The sequence below is a fragment of the Anastrepha ludens genome, chromosome 2 (genome assembly GCF_028408465.1).
Source record: "Anastrepha ludens isolate Willacy chromosome 2, idAnaLude1.1, whole genome shotgun sequence".
Lineage (NCBI taxonomy): Eukaryota > Metazoa > Arthropoda > Insecta > Diptera > Tephritidae > Anastrepha > Anastrepha ludens.
Window position 1 is genome coordinate 165280662 of NC_071498.1, and position 22155 is coordinate 165302816.

The following is a 22155-nucleotide window of genomic DNA, read 5'->3' on the forward strand; positions in this document are numbered from 1 at the left end:
GTTTTTGTGATATTTTTCTATTTCTCGTAACAAAGCTAATTATTTCGTTTTAGTGACGTGACGTTGCAGTATTTTGATGACTACCTCCAAGACGTTTCGCGATGCTACCAGCGTCATTGTAACGAGTAGTGGTGCGATAAACAAAAAACTTCATATACTTTAAGGTGCTCCAGCTCACGAGCAATTGCTGGTTAAGATTTTCCAGCCAAATATCATATAATGTAATCCCACTGTTACGTTTGAAACCCATTACTAATTTTCTTTTTTCGCGTTTACCCTGGGCAAAATGCTTCCTTGCGCTTGTAAACAATACTCTGGACTGTCATTTAGCCAACTAACAGACAACTGAAGCTGCGCGAGCGGACTGAAGTTGGTTACACTTCGAGTACCGGACCCTGTATCTTGCAACGGGGTTAGGCTAAAGTTATATTCCGGTACTAGTTTTTAAGAAGTGTAAGCGGTTTCTTAGGCTAATAATAGCTACTTGATTGTCATTGCATATCCTGATTTTAGTCTGTCTCCGGCACCTTTCTGCTGCTTTAACAATAGCAATGACTTCGGATTGAGTGGAGGGTGGTTCCGTGTGTAGAAGTCCACGCAAGTGATCCCTGATCGCCATTCACTTGGGAGTGGCCAGGACGATGTTTCTGTATCCTCTGGATAGCATCTGAACATCCGTTTGAGAGCGAGCTAATGAGAGCAAAACAACCCAACATTCTGGATCCCAAAATCCTAAATCTTGTTGTGCGATGGAAAGCCACCACATAAAAAACTTTTCAGTGAAGAAAACTACCAACCCTCGAGTAGCCTTAGTGATGGATAATCAGGCATTCCTCTAAATGTAATATCATAAACAACGAAACTTCTACAAAAATATTATAAAAAATTGTATATAAAAAGTTTTTATTTGTGTACTTTTGCGTTCATATTTGAGTATTTTGTTTGAGTTTCTCATACTTTTAAATTTAAAATATTACAGCGATCCTCAGAGCTGAATAGATAGCAAAACTCTTCAAAGAGTAATTCCATGTATCTAAGCGAAGAGAACTTATGGAGCTCTTTTTCCATAGTCACCTTCAGTTGCCTCAAATTTTGCTAATCACCTTTGCCAGGGTTGCTAATCTCTCAACTTTGCTTGCGGATCCTTCTCCTTAAATATTAAAACTAAGCATCTCATTAACATTTTGCAGACTGTATTTCAATTTAACTCCATTTATGTCCGCCAACTAGGAGATATTGCTCCGCACCCACGCAATATGCTTTGCCAGATCACAGTAGATTACATATTGGCTAAGATCACATTGGCCTTGGCTGGTAAGACCGGCCGATACCACGCCACGCAACATCCATAAGCCATTGCGACTTAACATCAAACCACCACCAGAGTCGCCCATACAGGGCCCAGTGCCATCACGATTGCCCGCGCATATCGTGCGCGGTGTTGTTAATTTGCTGTAGACCTCCGAAGAGCGCAGGCATTCATTATCGCTAACGATGGACGCGTCAACCATTTTGGGCAGCGCCGTCACTTCACGCCCCTTCTCATCAGCACCCCAGCCAGCGACAAAGGCCGTCTGGCCGACAATCAATGAATTGTCCGACGATTCGTTCCACAAACAAATGGGACGAATGAACTCACTGAAGCTGCACAGATGAGAAATAAAATTTAATTAGTCTTGTATATGAGCGAGTAAAGTACATTTCACGAATTAAACGCTGACTCACCTGACTGATGTCTGCATCTGCAATATCGCCACATCCGCATCAGGCAGCGATTTGCCACTATAATCCGGATGTATGAGCAAATTTCGTATATCACGCGAAACCACACCGATCTCGCCATAGTTTTCCAAATTGTGACGGCCCAAATAGACGACGACCTGCGAGGCGCTTAGCGATTTTAATTTAAAGCAATGTGCCGCAGTAATCACTGTATTGGAGGATACGAGGGAACCACCGCATAAGAATCTCAAACCGGACGATTGCTTTCGATAGACGGCCGCTAACCAAGGAAGCTGGCCACGTGCAAGTTCTATGCCGCCATGGATGAATGGTGTCACTGTATTGCCTTCCACGCCGCATTGCGAGTAATCCACGACTGGCGATGGGATCTGCGTTCGCAGTTCCGTACGCACAACTGTAGGCTGGGAAGTGGTTGTGGTTGGTGTCTGTCTAATGGACGTGAGGAAGGGATTTTGTATAGCATTTGGATTAGTCAACATCGGCTGTGGATTCTGCTGTAGAAATGGATTGAAGTTTTGGCTAGGGAATGAGTTTGTTGTGACCGGAAAGATGGCGCCACCTTCCAAATTGCTATTCAGCGGTGTTGTACCACGCACAGTTGTTGTGTGGAGTGTATGCTGCAGATCAAGAACTGTACTCGGAGGAGGATCTGCAAAATAAAATAGGTTAGTATACACAAATTTACTTCAATTTGGATTACTCAATGTTCGAGCAATGATGAGGTTTTACTCACATTCAGACGCCAAACAGATGTCAAGCCCATTGACGGCAATACGCGTCAGCTTTGGCAATACATTGGGTATGGGAAAATCCACGCGATACGAAATTGGAAGACCTCGCTCCAAATTATTGATAGTTGCCTGCTGGTCTTGGTAGAGTGATAAGCGCCCAAAGTAATTCTGAAATAAGTGGCAAAAGGAATGCTTAAAATTAAATTAAATGAAATGAAGTAAAATTTTATGAATATGCGAGTCTCTTTAATTTGTAACGATTTTCAACATAGCTTAAAAATGATTACTTAATGTCTTAAGAGAGTTTTTAAATCAAAGGAAACACAAACAAGAAGAAAAAAATGCATGAGGTCCGAATGATATACACCTCAAGACCGTGGAACAATTGTTGCCGATCCTTTTGACCAATAATCGGCGCTGGTGTTGGCGCCAACTGGATAAACATTCCAGCGCTTAGCTGGTCGACTCAAACAGATTGGAATTAAGCAAAACCTTGCAGGGCGTGTCCGCCACCGAGCTACCGAAGTCGAAGAGCAACGACTACGAAGAAAAAGCAATCCGACGACAGGCCACGCAATTGGGCATCCCCAGACGGACTCTACAGCGAATTTTAGTGAATGACTCACACATTTTCCCGCATAAAGTACAAACAGCGCATCAATTAATGCCTCCTGACAGCCCGCCGCATGTGAATTAGTGTCAAGCCATCATCAATTCAACAACGGAGAGGACAATTTTGTGTTGAAAATCATCATAAGCGACGAGGCACTTATCCACTTCATTAATGGCTTAAAATATGAACAAGTAAAACATTCGTTTTTGAGGCACACAAAATATGCGTGTGATGCAAGAATAACCAATACATCCACTCAAAGCCATTGTGTGGTGCGGACGTCACCGCCAATATGGTCACTTTTACTGGTGAACGCTACAAATGACTTTTTACTACGAATTGGATTAGCAAGGGAACCGCTACCGGGGGCTTCGAAAGGAAGAGGAACGTATTATCCGAAAGAAAAAACGAAAGGTTGAAATACGTGAGTGCGAGGCGCTTGAGATGCTGGCCAATGAGAATTATGCTAGGGAGCTCGGCGGCTTACAGACGGTTTAAAGACCGGGGCGTTTTCCTGTAAGCACAAAGCCGAAAATCTCGGGTACTGACACCCAGAGCTTCCTTAAATTATGGAGAGAACACTTCTCGAACCTGTTAAGTAGTGACAGAATGTGAAGATCCCGATACCTCAATCGTTGACGACGGGACTATCGTTCCGTTACCCGACCATGACGAGGTGAGAATAGCGATAACGCGGCTAAAACAAAAACAAAGCCACGGGCACCGACGGACTGCCGGCTGAGCTATTCAAGCATGGCGGCGGGGAGCTGGTAAGGTGCATGCATAAGCTTCTATGCAAAATATGGTCGGATGAAAGCATGCCTGCCGATTGGAATTTAAGTGTGCTCTGCCCAATCCATAAGAAGGGCGATCCTGCAATCTGTGCCCAACACCCCGGGATTAGTCTTCTAAATATCGCCTATAAGGTTCTAGCGAGCGTATTGTGTGAAAGGCTGAAGCCCACCGCCAACCAACTGATTGGACTTCATCAGTGTGGCTTTAGACCTGGAAAGTCTACTATTCACAATATGCCAATTCTTAGAAAAGATCCACAAAAGAAGATTAAGCACATACCGTCTTTTTGTCGACTTCAAAGCTGCATTCGTAAGCACGAAAAGAAGGTGCATATATGTCACGATGTCTAAATTTGGTATGCCCGCAAAACTAATATGGCTAAATGACGTTGCTCAAAACCTGCAGCGCGTTCGAATTGGGAAGGACCTCTCCGAGCAGTTCGATACCAAACGAGGTTTCAAACAGGGTAACTCGCTGTCGTATGACCTCTTTAACCAGATGCTGGAAAAGATCGTGCGAGCCGCAGAACCGCTCAGGTACAATTTGTTATAAGAGCATACGACTGATATGATCGGTCTTAAAAGCCGCGCTGTTAGTTCTGTCTTTTCCAAACTGAAAGTATTCGATGCGGTACCAGCTGGTGGTAGCAGAGGAAAGAGGAGGCCTCCTTTACGTTGGAAAGATCAGATGGAGAAGGACTTGGCTTCACTTGGTGTGTCCGTGGCGCCGGTTAGCACGAGAAAGAAACGACTGGCTATAGTTATAGCACCAATCAAGAAGAATAAGGCGCAGATGACTAAGCTAAGTATGAATTGGGTTCATGTTCTTTAAGAATATAGAAAAATCTTTGTTAGTCAATCGATATTTGTTAGCTCCCGTTGTGTTTTTCTAACCCCATTTCGTTTCGCAGTCGAAAACGCGAGAAGCATCGCGTGTCTGGTCTCAAAGAAATGTGAATAAAAAAAATTACATTAAGCTTATCAATTTTACAATGAGAGGCGCAGTAGCTCCGCTTATATTTGAATACAAAATATGTATGTATGTATGCATCTGTATGTCTGTTATGCGTAATTATTATCAATAAAACATTTAGTAATAACAAAGTTCTGGGAAAGCTGCAACAAAGAAGAGCAGCTTAGTGCATTGGGGTTAATTTTTTATAGAAATTTTGATAAATGTACACTTTATAAATAACTATTGCACAATGATTTTATGATTTTGGCACAGTATTGCCAGGGAAATCCGGTTCTATAATTGAGGATTCGGCAAGCGAGCTTGGCCGATTAATTTTGATCTACAGTGTTAAAAGTTCCACTTGAAGTGATCAGAATTGATCAATAAAATGACAACGCTAGACTACATAACGTAGGTAACACTTCAATATGCTGGACAGGCTTCGAAGGCGTTGGAATCCGAAATGTTAATATCTGCTCTTTTGAGGCCAGCAAATAACGTAAATGTCAAAAATACTGAAATATAATAAAAGAGTACTGAATCCAGTCCCTTGTTTAACTTTCTACGGCAACGAGCAACCAGCAAAAACAATAAAACACTAACAGTGACGACAATTGTCACAAAAAACCATATTCGAGCAGCTCAACTGCAATTATAATTCTGATCCATTAATGTACCATGATGAAGGCAATTTTTCCGAATAGATTCGCAAATATAATATTTTCTCCCTTAAAAGTATTAACTTTTAGCTACATGAACCATTACCACATTGTGCCAATAAATACCTGGCATTCCAGCTTCATCAGACGAAGCAGAGAGGATATTTAGCAAGACCGGGTTAGTTATCCATTAGAGACGCATCAAGCTTAAGGCAACAGCAGTCAACAAGCTGATTGTTTACAAAAAAAAGTACTGTTTTGTGAATGTAAAATTTTGTAAAAATAAAATAAAATACCAATAAAGGCACGTAAATATTTTTCAATTCCATTTTTTTATTGTTTTGTGATTGGGAAGGGTAAGCTTTACCAGTCGACATGAAATAAATACAACTTCAACAACAATAACTGTTTCTTTTTTTTTAACAACCCAATTTTTGAATACATTTTCGTGATTTTCAGCACTTATCTCATCAAATTGGCAAACTCTCATCAAAAAATGTAGTGAAATTACTGCTTTGGCATCAGGCGGGTAATTGGCTTCAACCCTTTGGCTAAAATTTCGTTTTTCGAAGGCAGTATGCGAGAGATAGAATGTAAAGTATGCGGTGTGACACCAATCTGCTGAAATGAAATGTCATCTATATCTTCCTCTTTATTGCCCAAAAAAAAGGTACATGAAACCGTTCAACCAAAATCCGCTCAAAAAAGTCAGTCACTTTAGATGCATTGGACTCCCCACAATAACCTATGGATTATTAATTAAAATTCTCATATACAAACCCAAGCTGTCCAAAAAATCTATATCTCTAATTCCAAAAGATTAATGAAACATCTAGCAATAAAAAGGGCGATGAGAATGGAGGTACTTTTTCCAATAGAATTTTTTTGACAAATCACGCGTTGCTACTGTCAATCTAAATACATAATTTTTTTCTGTAGTCATGGGCATTTCATCATAGAAAGATTTACACCTGAACAACATTTACAAATCGTGCAAATGTATTACGAATATCGACGCTCTGTGAAAAGTGTTCATCGCGCGTTCAGGCCAACTTATGGTGTGCTTAAAAGTTTAGCGATGAGACCCAACAAAATTTTCATATTTGAAGAGCTGAAGAGCAATCCGAAGACATTCAAGAAGAGTCATTAGATCCATTGAAAACAACTTTTTGGTGAGGCCTTCTGGGTTGGAGGAATCATCGGCCCATATTTCCTCAAAGGCGAGGCTGGCGCCAATGTAGCAGTGAATGGCGAACGCTATCGTGCCACGATAAACGATTTTTTGATACCGGAAATTGAAGCTTGTGATCTCCCCAACATTTGGTACCAATAAGACGACGCTACTTGCCATAAAGTCCGTGAAACACTGGGTTTACTGAATCGTCGTTTCGGCGATCATTTGATCTCTCGTCTCGGACCAGTGGATTGGCCACCATGGTCGTGTAATATCACACATTTGGACTTTTATTTGTGGCGATGTGTAAAGTATAAACGCGTTGTGGATAAACCAACTTCGATTGAGGTGTTGGAAGTCAACATTACTAAACTCATTCACGAGATACCGACCAAACTACTCCAGCGAGTCATTCATGGTGCTACACGAATGGTTCTACACAAAAATAATAAAGATTGCCATATATAAAGGATTGTCTAATTACAGGTGTTATTTTGAATAGTCTGCTATTTCGGTAGATGACGCTTTTGAAGCTGTCATTTTTTGATATTTGACAAGTAGAAACTACGCCATTAATAAAAATGGAACCATACTCGCTTAAACAACGAACTGAAATTATTAAAATTCACTATAAAAATGGTGGAAATTTGGCTGAGACGGTTCGTAACACTCGAACATTTTTGAGCCATCGTGAAGCACCTTGTCGGACCGCAATACAGAAATTGGTAAAAAAATTCGAGATGTTCGGAAAAGTTAGTGATGTGAGGAAGAAAACCCGTGCACGTCGCACACTGGGGATTTTTGTACAGAGATGCGGAAAAAAGTATACATCCCAAAAAATATTTACATTTTTACTACTAACGAAGTTGTATATATTTGTGTAGGAAAAGAACATGTTTAAAAACTATTTTTTTTTTTAAATTTAAAAAAACAATGTTTTTTAAAATTCATAAATTTTAATTTTTTTTATTTTTTTTTATTAATATAAGCCAGCAAATATTTACGCACGGGATACATGTAAGTTCATAATTCTGAATTACCCTCAAAATGTCAAAACAAAATTAAAAGTGTTTCGTTATCATTATGCACACACTAGAAAGCGTTTAGTTATTATCATTGCCAAAAAATAATCAGTGGCGCCTGGTGGCACCTGCAATTGATTAAAACTGAAAGAGACGCTATTAAGCAATACGTTGATAATAGTTTCTGACCGTAGGTAAATGTAGCTCAACTTGCAGATCCAAGAATATGAAGGAATATGATTTTTTTTTTTTTTCGTAAAATTAATTCTAAATAGATAATCAAATGCTTTACAGCCTTTGTTCTTCCGGCTAAAATATATAAAAATATCGTACTCTAAATGAAAAATAAAAAATTGGAAGTCGGCTCAAGCAAAAGGAAAAAAAAAGCACCTTGGGCTTTGAAGTTTTTTCTTAGTCAGTTCAATACTATAAAAAAATTATACTTTTGACATATCTATAAAAAAAAACTGTAAGTCGGAGTTTAGTAATTCTTTTTGATTTTATTGTTGGTTCTATTCTGGAATTTAGAAATACCATTAAACATTGCGTAGGTGGTATGTTGCAAATTTGACTTTCTTCCGCTAAATCCCCAGTGTGCGTCGCTCAAGAACAATCGAAAATATTGCTGTTGTAGCCGAAAGTGTTGAAGAAAACTCAGGTTTGTCCATTCTTCGTCGTTTCCTCGAATTCGGCATTCCACAAACGTCATTACACCGTATTTTGCATAAAGATTTGGGTCTTAAGGCTTATAAAGTCCAGCTAATACAAGAACGCAAGCCGGCCGATCATCAACAACGTGGGTCGTTGAAATGCAAGCAAATGATCCGGAATTCCATCGAAAAATAATTTTGAGCGATGATGCCCATTTCCACCTCGTTGGCTGCGGATCTGGGGCTCAGAACATCCAAGAGTTATTATTAAAAAGCCTCTCTATCCTCAACGTGTGACTGTTTGGTGTGGTTTATGGTCCGGCAGAGTCATTGGACCTTACTTTTTTCGAAAATGAAGCCGGCTCAACAGTTACGATGAATGGATTCCGCTACCGAGAGATGAGTAACGATTTTTTATGGCCGTAATTGGATGGTGTTGGTCTGGACAACGTTTATTTTCAACAAGACCACGCTACGGGCCACACAAGCAACAAAACCATTGGTCTTTTATGGGAAAAGATTCCGCATCGTGTTATCTCTCGAAGAGGTGATCACAATTGGCCACCGAGATTTTGTGACTTAACACTTTGTGACTTTTTTCTTTGGGGCCACGTGAAAGAGAAGGTCTACACCAACAGCCCAGGGTCGATTCAAGATCTCAAAGATGGGATGCGTGAGGCTATCGAGGATATAGGGCAGCCACTTTGCAATTCGGTTATGGAAAATTTCATGAAAAGGATATTGTCCTGTAAGCGTGGTCGTGGTGGTCATTTGTTTGATGTTAACGGCATACCTTCTTCTTTATAATGAAATAAAGATCCGATGATTTATATTAGAAAATAGCATTTTGCTTGGAATATCAAAATAACACCATTTGGAAAACCCTTTATACCTATATTTTAGATGGTGTGGCAGAATCCTAGGGATTGTTTTTGGTTTTTGTTTCAATATTTATTGCGATCTTTTAATAGACTTGATTGAAAATACTCCTGAATTGCATAGATCTTCACTCAGAAAACGTATGGTTTTTTTCTTTCTATAAATAAATTTTATTCTTCCACGGTGTACGAATTGTTCAATGTTACACTCATCCCTGTAAAAATGCGTGTTTTTGTCTACACAGAAAGGAGCACCAAACAACGCGAGTATATATCTATCTCTGTCTCAAATATGCATTTCTAAATATTGACGTTTTAATTAGACTGCTGATTTTTCGGGCAAAAAATCCACTGACAAAACATCTCCACGGAGGAAACTAGTCTGCTTTGCCTTCGTTAAGTGTGGCGTTTTGAGAATAAAACACAGAATTTTTTCACCGGATTGGACTTATTTTAGAATGGAGTGTGTATTTTATAATGTAGAGGGCAATGGAAAGGCAAAAGTTTTTGGAAAAAACGATACCGCAATTAGAAGCTCTACACTGATGGAAAAACTACTCCAAAGAAAAGTTAGCTAGAGATTATCGATCAAAATGGATCTTATGTAGGTTAATAAAATTTATTAAATAAAAAAAAATAAAAAAATTAAAAATTGAAATTAATTCGATATTGCTTCTGAACATTTTAGTCAACCCAATATCACTCAATGTTTGCGGCATATTAGCAGTTGGAAGTGATGGAAGTGCCTAATAATGTGCGTACGTATGTATGTAGCAGTAGATAGTGGCAGTCTTGAGCATTACATACCTCTCTTCTTTATATGCAGCTCTCTCGAGTCTTCTTGGAGGCAGAAAGGAATCCCCTTTGGCAATTTAGCAATTACTTTGGTTTTTCCAACACAGCTCTTAGTTCTGGGTTTTATTTATTCCCGCAACTTCTTCATGCCCATTTCTCTTTTGCTGTGTTTTAGTACTTTTTCTTTTTGTTCTATTTTTAAGTTATAGTATAAAATTAGACTCTTAACTGACATGCATAAATAACGGGGTTAACGAAAAAAGCGTGGGAATAAAATCCAATACATTTTTGAATATTTGAAAAAAAAAAAATTAAAAAAAAAAATGTTTTGTGGTATTTTTGCGAGCACAATTTATGCAATAACTTTGATTAATTATACGAGACAGCGTTGTTTAACAATTATCACGACCAATAATCGCCTAATGACGCAGAGGCAGCTTTGGGGCGTGAATATTGATGATCGCTGCTTTAACATATGTGTATGTATGTATGTATGCATGAATGGTTGTTTGGGCGTTCGTATGTATGCATGCATAGATGTGTGTATATATAGATGTGTGTATGTACAGTACACAAAACTTTTATAACGATAATTGCCTTTGAACTTCCTCTGCTGCTCAGCTATTCTCTCTCTAATTACTCATCTTTTTATTACCTAATTGGATTTCCCAAATATTTTTGGTTTGTTTAAATACACGAATAAACGAACAAGATAACCTAATCGGGATGAGATCTGAATAGGATCTAAGTGCGATGTAGAAAAAAATTCAAATTAATGAAGTTGATCGAGTCAGACTGATATCTCCGCAGTACCTTTGCTTTTGAGGTTGTAATTGTAACCACAGTTACAATTATTGTTGTTGTTGTAATTGTATTGTTTTTGGAGTTGTAATTTTAATTATAATTGCAATTGTGATTATAATGGTAATTTAAACTGTAATTGGTATTGTAATTCTATATATATAAAAAAGCGGGACCTAGACGCAGGTACATCGGTACAGTCCTTTGTAAAGAGGAAGATGGAAGGCTACTAGGAAGTAATGCGAAAGCGGTGGGGGACAGTTCCAAATGAGGGGGAGTTTTTTAGTCCCCGGACATACTATTGTTGCGATGGCAGCTTTGATGATGCATTAGGCATTTTAAACTCCCTCATCCGCAAATCCGCAAAAAAAAATAATTCTTATTATAATTTTAAGTACGATAGGAATTGTACTGTAATTATAATTTGAATTCCAATTGTGATTACTTTGTATTCTAATTGTAATTGCAAAAATAATTGTACTGTATTTGTAATTCTTATTGTAATTGTAAATTAAATAGTAATTACAATTGAAGTAGTAATTGAAATTGTGAAAGTAATTGGAAAATAAATACCAATTGTATTAGTTGTAATATGTGCAATTGTAATTGTACTGTAATTATAACTCGAACTATGATAACAAGTTAAATGAAATAGTAATTGTACTTTAATTGTAATTTTAATTGTAGTTTGAATTTTAGTTACAGTATTTTCATTACAGTACCAGTTGTATTGTAATTGTAATTGCAATTTTTATTATATTTTTAGTTATTATTTTAAGTGTAACTGTAATTGTATTTGTATTGGTAATTTCAATTGCAATTGTGCTTGAATAATAATTGTATTTGTAATTGAAGTTGTAATTATGATCGTAATTTTAATTGTATTGTACTTTTAATTACATTTCCAAATTTAGTTGCGATTCTAACTTCAATCATTAATTGCGATTGTAATTAAGTACTCGTAATGAATATGAATTGTAATTGTAAAATTAATTTATGTTGTAGTTTTAATTTTTAATGTAATTGTAATTGTACTCAATATTGCAACTGTAATTTTAATTGTAATTACAATATCAATAATATATTATTATAATTATAATTTTAAGATGTATGTGATCGTAATTTTGATTATAACTGCAAGTGTCATTTAAACTGAAATTGTAATTTTAGTTGTAATCGTAATTGTCATTTTAATCAAACTGCTGCTAATGTAATTGTAATTATATTTTTTTTTTTTTGAAATGTAATAAACACTTAAATACATTTCATTCCATTGCACCTAGTGTACACTATCAAGTAATTTCTAATAAATGCTACAGTCATGGAAGGCAGCTGACTGAATGGGGCGTTAAAATTTCTGGAACATGATCGGGTTTTATGAACTTGTTTTGAAATCGTCGAATTTTTTCTAAATGAGTTTGTCTGTTATAGCCCCACAGCGGTATGCCATAAGTCCATATGGGTTTAAATACTTAGCTATAAATTAAAAGTTTGTTTTGTATGGGAAGAGAGAATCGGGATTCCCTTAACAATCTGCGATCTACTCCTCGAAGCATGGGTTTTGCACCAACTCAACGAGCAATGGGTAAGTACACGAACATGTAAGGTCGCAAAATCCTTCTGGTCACGTTTGGGTCGGAGGCGTTCGAGGGATGACAAAATCTCAGCTCTCAGATTTTGTGGGCATCCTCACAGGGCACCATCCGCGTGGTATACATGCCGTGAGACTCAGAATTACTTCGAGTCCTTTTTGCGTCAGCTGTATGGTGGATGCGTTGGAATCATCTCAGCACCTTCTCCTTAGCTGGCGCGCTTTCGCGGGGCTATGATTTAAGCATCTTGGTTCTCACTTCTTTTCTGCACCTGCTGACATAGCAGGTCTTGATATGAAAAATCTGATGAACTTCATCAACAGCATAAAACGGCTAAATAGTCATCGTACATAGTGCACAAATACTCTACTTTTTGCTTCATTACGTTGTATACGCCACTTTGTAGTCCATTCAGCGATTTTGTTAACATCTTCCTGAAGCTTACGAGTGGGCGGGATCTCATCGTCTTCGATTGCTAAAATGCACGCATCGTCAGCAAGGGTAGCTGTACCGCTGCTAGTCTTAGAGACTGGTACGTCAGATGTGAAAAGTACATAAAGTATAGAGCCAAGGATACTTTGCGGAATACCGGTTTAATTGGCTGAAATATCCGTTATTTAGATACAAAGTAAATATTATATGTCCGAAAACCCCCTTGGATGTAAGATTTCAAGCTTTTTCGATTTCTTCTTCTATCACGTTTCTGATCCTATGCTGTTCAATTGTTGAGTGCTTTGCTCGAAATCCGAACCGGTTAGTAGGAATAAGGCGTTTGTTAGCTATCGAAAGCTTTAATCGCTGCAGAATTATATTTTCTTGTAATTTGGACATTAAAGGCTATCAAAAAATAATGTTTCCCAACCTTGCATACGAGTATTATCCTTTACACGATTAAGTTAATTTTTTTTTTTCAAATTAATCTAATTTCAATTTTCTATAAAATGATGCTTGATTGATGATTGAACACATTTTTATCGATGTTCCAAAAATACTTGAGATTATCACAGGAATTTATTGCTTCAAACAATACTCAAACGCACTCGGACATCAAAAATATGTAGGAAGGAAATCTTTCCCACTTATATAAAAATACATAAAAATATGTATAGAATTTTATTCCGCATATAACAGATTTTTTTTGAGTTGATACGAGAAGCAAGCCTCCGGGCGTTTTTCTACCATAAAAAAACGACTCATACAGAACCATTGCCATACGGATGCGGCATAAAACTGTAGGTCTCTTATTTTGAGGAAAAACAGCAAAATGCTTACCATAAATAGGAGGAGAAGCTCGACCAAATCCCCAATAAAGAGTGTAAGCGCCAATTATAGAGGGTGGTTAAATTTTAAGGGCCGATATTGAATGTGAACCACACCTACACGTCAACGACACCGTTGGACTTGTTTGGGGTTATTTGAAAGAAAAGGTATACGTCGATAAGCCAGCAACAATTCAAGAGCTAAAGGATGAGATAATTCGGCACTTTAACGGCATAGAACCTCAATTATGCCTCAGCGTCGTCGAAAATTTAGACCTTCGGATGGAGGTGTGCCGCCGAGGCCGCAGCGGCCATTTGGTCAATGTTTTGTTTTATACGTAATTGAGCCATTGTAACATCATCATAATAAGGAGAAATTGTAATAATTTCTTAAAAACTATTTTATTTTATTCAAAATCATTACCGGCCCTTGAAACTTAACCACCCTTTAGATAAGGAACTATTTGCACTTGGTGGTCTTTGGAGGTGTGCCGCCGAGGCCACGCTAACCATTTGGCCAATATTTTCTTCTCTACGTAAGTAAGATATACCAGTATCATCTTAATAAGAAGAAATGATAATAACTTTCTAAAAAAAATGTATTTGATTCATAATCAACACCGGCCTTTGAAACTTAACCACCCTATTTATATACACATGGGCTGAAAAGTGCAGGGCTAGACAAAGAAAAAAATATTTTGCTCAAATTTAGCTTTCTCATCAACGTAATTTCCATTAAGAACAACGCAATCATTCCAGTGCCGCTGTAACATTTCAACGCCACTTTTGTACAACAATTTATCTTTTGCCTGAAAATAGGCCTTAGTTTCAGCGATAAAAATGGAGTCATAACGAACCCTACATAAAAACATTTTTTTGTTTTTTTTTTTCATTTTACCGCATTTTCAGAAAGAAACTTGTATTTGGATCGCCCTTTATTAAAATCCATATAGTGCCATTAGCGTACACCCGCCTAATAAAAAATACTTAGTCATCGTGGTGGGCCGCCTATTGAATAACGACGTATCAATCAATTTATTCGCATTGCTAACAATGCTACAAATCCGGTTTGGTTATTTCATTACTAAATTTTAATAAAAGAAATTCATCCATCTGTGCTTGCAAATATTTAAATATGCTTATTTTGATTACTTCCCGAAACAGCCAAGAGGTCGTTATTGGTGTTTTGTTGGGATTTAGTTAATGTTTTGTGTACTTAGGCAAACGCAATCAAGCAATCATTTGCGAATGTCTGTTTGCTAAATAAATATTGGCTTTTGAGTATTTTAGTATAACATATATTTTTTGGCTTTTTTTTCTTTTTTTTTGTTATTATTTATTTTTTTTTTTTTGTTATTATTATTATTTTGTTTTATTATTATTTCTTTTTTTTTTTGTTATTATTATAACTTTTTGTTTGCAATTACATCACTAAACTTACCGACTGCACCGGCACTTGCTGTGAGAAGCGCAAATTTAGGCGCGTTGTCCCCATCGGAACGTTGGGCAGCGTAATGCGTCCGATGTAGCCGTTACCATCGCTCAGATATTGAAAATAGTTGGGACACGCAATAGGCGGCACTTGTTGGGCAACGCCATTCCGTGGCAGACGCCATATGTGGCAGAGGAAGATGAAAAACGCGCAGGTGCGCCAAACCGCGTCTAACATCTCAGAATGCAAAGTGGAATATTTATTCTACGCCTTAAGTTGATGAAGTGTAGTGCGCTGCGAAAATTTTTTTCTAATGATTTTTTGCGTGTGTTCAGTTACTTTGTAAATACTTTAAAAATGTATTTGTTACTCGTATAAAACGCATAGAATGCACTAAAGTATTCATATTTTTTATTTGTAAAATTTTTTGGTTTTCCCTGAGTTTTTTTCTTTCAAACAGTTTAGAGATTAATTTCTTAGTAAAACATTTTAGCGTCACACTTCACTGCTTTTACTGATAATAATATTATATTTCTTCAAAGCCTAGTCTTGCTCGTCACAATGTTTCGTAATTTAAAGCTTAGCTTATGAATTTCAGCATTTACGTTACGCGGCCCGTATGTGAACGCGCTGAGCGTCGCGAACTGTATGAAATTCCGGCTACCTGAAAATAAATTCACAGTCTCAGCATCTAATATTTCCAGCGATATGTACATATGTATGTATGTATGTAAGTAATAGCTACATGTGCGCTTATAAGTACTTATGTACATACATATGAGTATGTAACTGAATAATTTTTTTTTCTTTTTGTATTTTATTCAGCTGCTCAGCTCAGGAAATAACTGAGAATTTTTTTTTAAATTATATTTTTTGCAATATCTTCGAATTTTTTATAGCTGCCCATAAACACTAGTTTTTTTCAGTTTTTGTTTTTGTTTTTGTACTTTTTTGCTCAAAACTGAAATATTGCTCACTAAGTACTCAGTCAATTCCAGCTACAAAATATTAACGTGCTTTTATATTTTTTACGACGTTTTTGCAATGCCAAAAACAACTTCATTTCTTTGCAATGTTTTCGATTTTTTGTTTTTGTTTTTTTTTGTTTTTTTTGTTTTTTTTTTTTTGTAAACAAACTGTGCTTTTCATTTTTAATCTTGATGCCTAAAGCGTCGCTCGCCGCTCGCCGCTCATGAGCGCCAATGAGTGATCATTTTTCGCTCAGCATCAGCTGTGTCTGAGAAATGCAGCACTACACTGAGAGCGTCACCAGCAAACAGTATTATGATTTTCATTATTATAATAATTTCTCTAACTATACAGCGGGTTGACTTGGCTTTGCTTTGATAATTTCGGGCTCGCATGCTATGCGTAAAAATCGCTGAATTTTATGGAGCATTTCATCTTAACCCTTCATTAGGCACGTGGTCTACAATCGTAGACCACTTCTTTTCAAAGTCGTGCAACTCCTTAAATTTGTCTCTTAAATTACCTAAGCTTTTTAATAGCTGTTTATAATTAATCTCTTTATCCAATTAGTGTATTCAGTGCGGGTTTGACGTGCAGTTGTAAGTTTTATCAAGGTCTGAACAGTGCTGGTCTACATATGTAGACCACGTGACTAACGACGTTACTTTTTCTTGCGGCAATATTACTTGATATATTAAATATTTGAATTAAGTTCAGGTAAGTTTTGCTTATTTTTTTTTCAAAAGTGTGCTAATTTAATTAGTTTCAGATAATATTATGTCTGATTCCAAAAAAAGACGATGGAAAGCAGCAAAAGTCCTGAAGTATGGGAAAGATGGCTCTCCGAATTATCAAGTAGTCAAGAAAGTGCTATGGATGAAGAAAACGAGACGGAGGTTGACGAAGATACGGATATCAATGTGAATGCTGCTGAAGAGAGTGACCACGAGACCGAATCGGAACTAGAAGCATCAAGCGATGATGAAATTCTTTCAGACGGTTCTGGTGCATCTCATCCCCAAAATTTCTATTTAGGAGAAGACAATGTCACTAAGTGGAAGAAAACCAGACGCAATTTGCAAGTTCGTATTCGTTCGCACAATATAATCAAACTTTTGCCGGGTACAAAAGGTAATGCGCGGAATGTTGAAACAGAAATTGAGTGCCTAAATTTATTTGAGAATGATTCGGTTATCAGATTAATAACCGTTTCCACAAATTTGTATATTCAAAAAGTACGGGTTAACTTTCAAGAAGATAGAATGAATCAAGATGCAAGAGAAACCGATGACATTCAATTCCCAAGGAAACGGGGTTGTATCGTGCTACCTAGCGATGAGCGAGAAACGGTTTAGATTTCTGATAAGATGCCTGCGATTTGATGACATCAATACAAGACAGCAGAGAAGAGCAATTGATAAATTGGCGCCTATAAGAGAACTTTTTGAAGTATTCCTGGTCAACTTTCAAAGTAATTTTATTGGTAGTGAGTTTCTTACTGTGGATGAACAACTATATATTAGCATTTAGAGGACGTTACGCGTTTAAGCAATACATTAAAACTAAAAGCAAGGCAAGGCATTAAAACTTTCGCGATGGTGGATGCAAAAACGTATTACACTTTTAATTTGGAAACTTATGTGGGAACTCAGCCGGACGGACCATAAAAACTTAGCAATAGTGCGGAAGGGATAACTCTTCGATTGGTAGAGGCAGTCGCAGGAACTAATCGCAATATTACTGGTGACAATTGGTTCAGCAGCTTATCGTTGGTTAATAATTTGCTAAAGAAAAAGCTTACATATTTGGGAACTGTGAGAAAAAATAAACGCGAAGTTCCCAAAGAATTCCTTCCCAGGAAGAACCGTAAAGAAAAGTCAAGTATTTTTGGTTTCCAAGAAAATTGTACACTAGTGTCGTACTGCCCGAAAAAAAAACCGGCCAGTGATCCTGATATCATCTATGCACCATGATAACGCAATAGATGAGCAAACAAATGATGAAAAAAAATCAATTATGATAATCGATTATAATCACACAAAAATTGGTGTAGATCTTGTGGACCAATTATGGAAATATAGTGTTGCAAGGGATACGTGTCGTTGGTCAATGGTAATATTTTACAATTTACTAAACATCTCTGGTATAAACGCTCTTTGTGTATATAAAGCAAATAATCCCTAAAATAATATAAAACGGAGTGATTTTCTTGAAAAATGCGCTTGGTAGCTCATTCGACCACAAATTGAAGTTAGATCAAAAAATCCTCGACTACCCAGGGAAATGAGGCAGCGAGCCCACAACCTTCTTGGCATCCCAAGCATTGCACCACAACCCACTCAATCACCAAGTAACTATGTCGGATGTTGTCATATTTGCCCTCGCAATCATCCCGAAAGTCGTGTACTAAATGCGGCAGATTTGCTTGCAAAAATCATATGAGGGAAAGCTGCACGGAATGTCTCAGTGAGGAAATATAAGCAGTTTTCAGAAACCACAACATACAAGTTTTGTACTGAACTTTTATTTTTTATTTAAAGAAGTGAATTTTACATATTTTTATTTTAAGTTTTACGAATAATAAAAACTCTTTTGTAAATCGTCCATTAGTTATAAGAAAAAACTTTTATGAATTGTGTTATGTTGTGAAATGTTAAAAAACACATACATTCATGTTTTTATTGAATTTCTAGAAGATTCACAAATATTTTAGTGAAAATATTAGTTTGTATTCCTCACATTAAATCACAGAATATACTTTTGAAGTATTATTAAGAAACACAAATGAATAACACTTTTAGTCATAATATTAAAATGGTCTACGATTGTAGACCACGTGCCTAACCACGTTACAAAAATCCACGTGCCTAACGAAGGGTTAACGCAACCGGTTTAGATATATTTTTTTATCGCTGGCATTGTTATAAGTGTTTTATGTGAATCCCGCAGCGGTGCCTTATATCGTGTGTGTCTGGGTGTAAGGGATGGCAGTACCGGGATTTCGGGATTTTATAAAACTAAATATTTCGGGATTATTCGCCTACAAGCTCGGGGTTTCGGTATTTTGAAATTGAGATTATGAGATTATTAGCTTACAAACACGGGATTTCGAGATTTTGAATTTCTGAAAATTTCGGGATTATTCGTTATAATCCCGGTATTTTCGTGATTTCGGAATTTTTGAAATTCTGAAAATTTCGGGGTTATTCGTTTACAAGCCCGGGATTTTCGGGAATTCGGTATTTTGAGATACAGAAAATATCGGGGTTATTCGCTTACAAGCCCGGGACTTGGAAATACAAAAAATTTTGACATTATTCGCTTACAAGCTCGGGATTTTCTGGATTTTGAAAAACTGAAAATTTCGCGGTTATTCGTTTACGAGTCCGGGATTTTTGGGAATTGCGTATTTTGAAATACTGAAAATTTTAAGACTTTCGGGATTTTTGAAATTCTGAAAATTTCGAGGTTATTCGTTTACAAGCCCGGGATTTTCGGGAATTCGGTATTTTGAAATACTGAAAATTTCGGAGTTATTCGCTTAAAAGCTAAACATTTTGAGAAGATTTGTTTCCAAGTCCGGGATTTTGAAAAACAAAAAATTTCGGGGTTATTCGTTTACGAGTCGGGGATTTTTGGGAATTGCGTATTTTGAAATACTGAAAATTTTGAGATTTTCGGGAATTTTGAAACTCTGAAAATTTCGGGGTTATTCGTTTACAAGGCCGAGATTTTCGAGAATTCGGTATTTTGAGATGCTGAAAATTTCGAGGTTATTCGCTTACAAGCCCGGGATTTGAAAATACTAAAAATTTTGACATGATTCGCTTCCAAGCCCGGGATTTTCTGGATTTTGAAGAACTAAAAATTTCGGGGTTATTCGTTTACGAGTCCGGGATTTTTGGGCATTGCGTATTTTGAAATACTGAAAATTTTAAGATTTTCGGGATTTTTGAAATCCCGAAAATTTCGGGGTTATTCGCTTACAAGCCGAAGATTTTCGGGAACTCGGTATTTCGCCATTTTGAAATACTGAAAATTTCGGGATTATTTGCCCATAACCCGACAATTTCATTTTCTGATTTGAAATTTCTTATGAAGCATCGGAAATGTGATTAGAAAAGTCACTTTTTATAACAAAAAAGCAAAATTGAATTCAATTTTATAAGCAAATATGGAACTGTTTGAATGCACGAGGTGTGTTCAAAAAATAAGGTGAATTTTCATTTTTCTCAAAAAATATTTATTTATTCATCAATTTTATCTCCTTCAAAGTAGTGCCCCTCAGATATAATAGAATCTACCAGCGTTTTTCCTAATTCTCGAAGCAGTTCTGCCCCTTTTGGTATGTCCTTGAGCTCTCTCAGTTTTTATCTCCTCAATCGTCGCAAAAATCCATACTTTCATGGATTTTTTCAATCTTGGGAACAGGAAATGGTCACATGGGGCCGAATCTGGTGAGTACGGTGGTTGAGGCATGATGAACGGTGTTGTTTTTGGCCAAATAATTTCTCACAAGCTGAGAATGCTGACCATATTCGCCTGCCTTCCCATAGGCATTCCGACATGCAGACCAAAATAGATTTTCTAGTCACCCCTGCTCGAAACGTTGGTCTAGAAATAAACAGCAAGAAAACGTTAGCAGTGCGAGTCAACAATACAAGTCCCACCAATATTGTAATCGAGGGAGAAGCGGTGGAGTATGTTGAAAGTTTTTGTTATCTCGGTAACATAATTTCAACGAATGGTGGAGCTGAAGAAGATACAGAAAACCGTCTGCGTAAAGCTAGGTCAGCCTTCGGACAGTTACAGCCAATTTATTTTATATGGCACCGAAACGTGGCTGGTGTCGAGAAGCATTACGCAGAAACTACAAAGCGTTTGGCTGAACACTATCCGAAATACGGTAAATGGTGATGGGTCAGTCACACTCTCCGAAAGGACAGGGAAAGAAACCTACAAGGACACAGACGACCCGGCCGTCCACGAAATACTTGGAGGCGTTCTAACCGTCGTGAACTAGAACAGTTAACCAATCGTGGGATGAAAAAAATTTAAATGTTTTGTTGAAGCCGAGTGGAATAATAAAGGAATAAAAAACAAACAAAAAAATATCTAACAAGCAAAGATGAGTAGCTCGTGCATTATCGTGATGCAAAAGCCACGAATTTTTTTCCACAATTCCGGGCGTTATTTTCATATTTCTTCACAAAAACGGCGCAGTTACCTTGAAGCTCATGGTAATACTCCTTATTTCCCGTCCGACGTTATGGTAAGAACTCCCGATGCACTACGCTATGGTAATTGAAGAAAACAGTGAGCCGAACCTTGACATTTAATCGAACTGAGCGTGCTTTTTTTGGTCCTGACTCTTCTGGGCTCTTCCATTAGTACGATTGGGCTTTGCTTTCGATGTCATAACCATACACCCATCATTCGTCAGTTATGACCCTTTTAAGCAAATCTGGTTCATCGTTGACGTCATTCAACAATTCCTGAGCGATGCTCATCAGACGTTGTTTTTGGTCAAAATTCAGCAATTTTGGAACAAACTTGGCTGCTAACTGCTTCATGCTCAAAATTTCCGAAAAGATTGCACGCCATGAGCAAACCGATATGCCGATATGCCAACATCCTCAGCAACTTCTTTAATTGTGATTCGACGATTCTCCATAACAATTTTCTTCACTTTCTCAACATTTTCATCAGTTGTTTATGTGTTGGGGCATCCAGAGCGAGTGGCGTCATTCAAATCTTCTCGACCTTCCGTATTTGTAAACATTTTTTGACTCAGAGTATTCTCACCGTATGCGAAGGTCAACATTTCAAGTGTTTTTGAGCACTTAATTCCATTTTTTACACAAAATTTGGCGCAGCTTCTTTGATCCATTTTTTTCAATAGCTGAAAATCGTCGAATACGAAAACTTTTCCCTTATTTATGCCTCTAACAAGCAGACTAAAAATTCTATATTGGTAAAACATTCTCATGGGGCGAGTGTACCAACATAAAAAAAAAAATTATCAAAAGTCGAAGGAGCGAAGCCCGCGAAATTTGAAAATGCACCTTATTTTTTTAACACACCTCGT

The 22155-nt window shown here is 37.2% G+C and overlaps 1 protein-coding gene across 1 annotated transcript; it reads right to left on the bottom strand.

The window, feature by feature from the left end:
* Positions 1-863: 863 nt before the first annotated feature.
* LOC128855769 (serine protease gd-like) lies at positions 864-15761 on the bottom strand. The gene is made up of 4 exons (XM_054090938.1): positions 15108-15761; positions 2477-2642; positions 1726-2392; positions 864-1644 (listed from the first exon to the last, which is right to left on the bottom strand). Exons 1-4 carry the CDS (start codon positions 15333-15335, stop codon positions 1227-1229), a joined length of 1479 nt encoding a protein of 492 aa, XP_053946913.1. The 5' UTR covers positions 15336-15761; the 3' UTR covers positions 864-1226.
* Positions 15762-22155: the final 6394 nt, after the last annotated feature.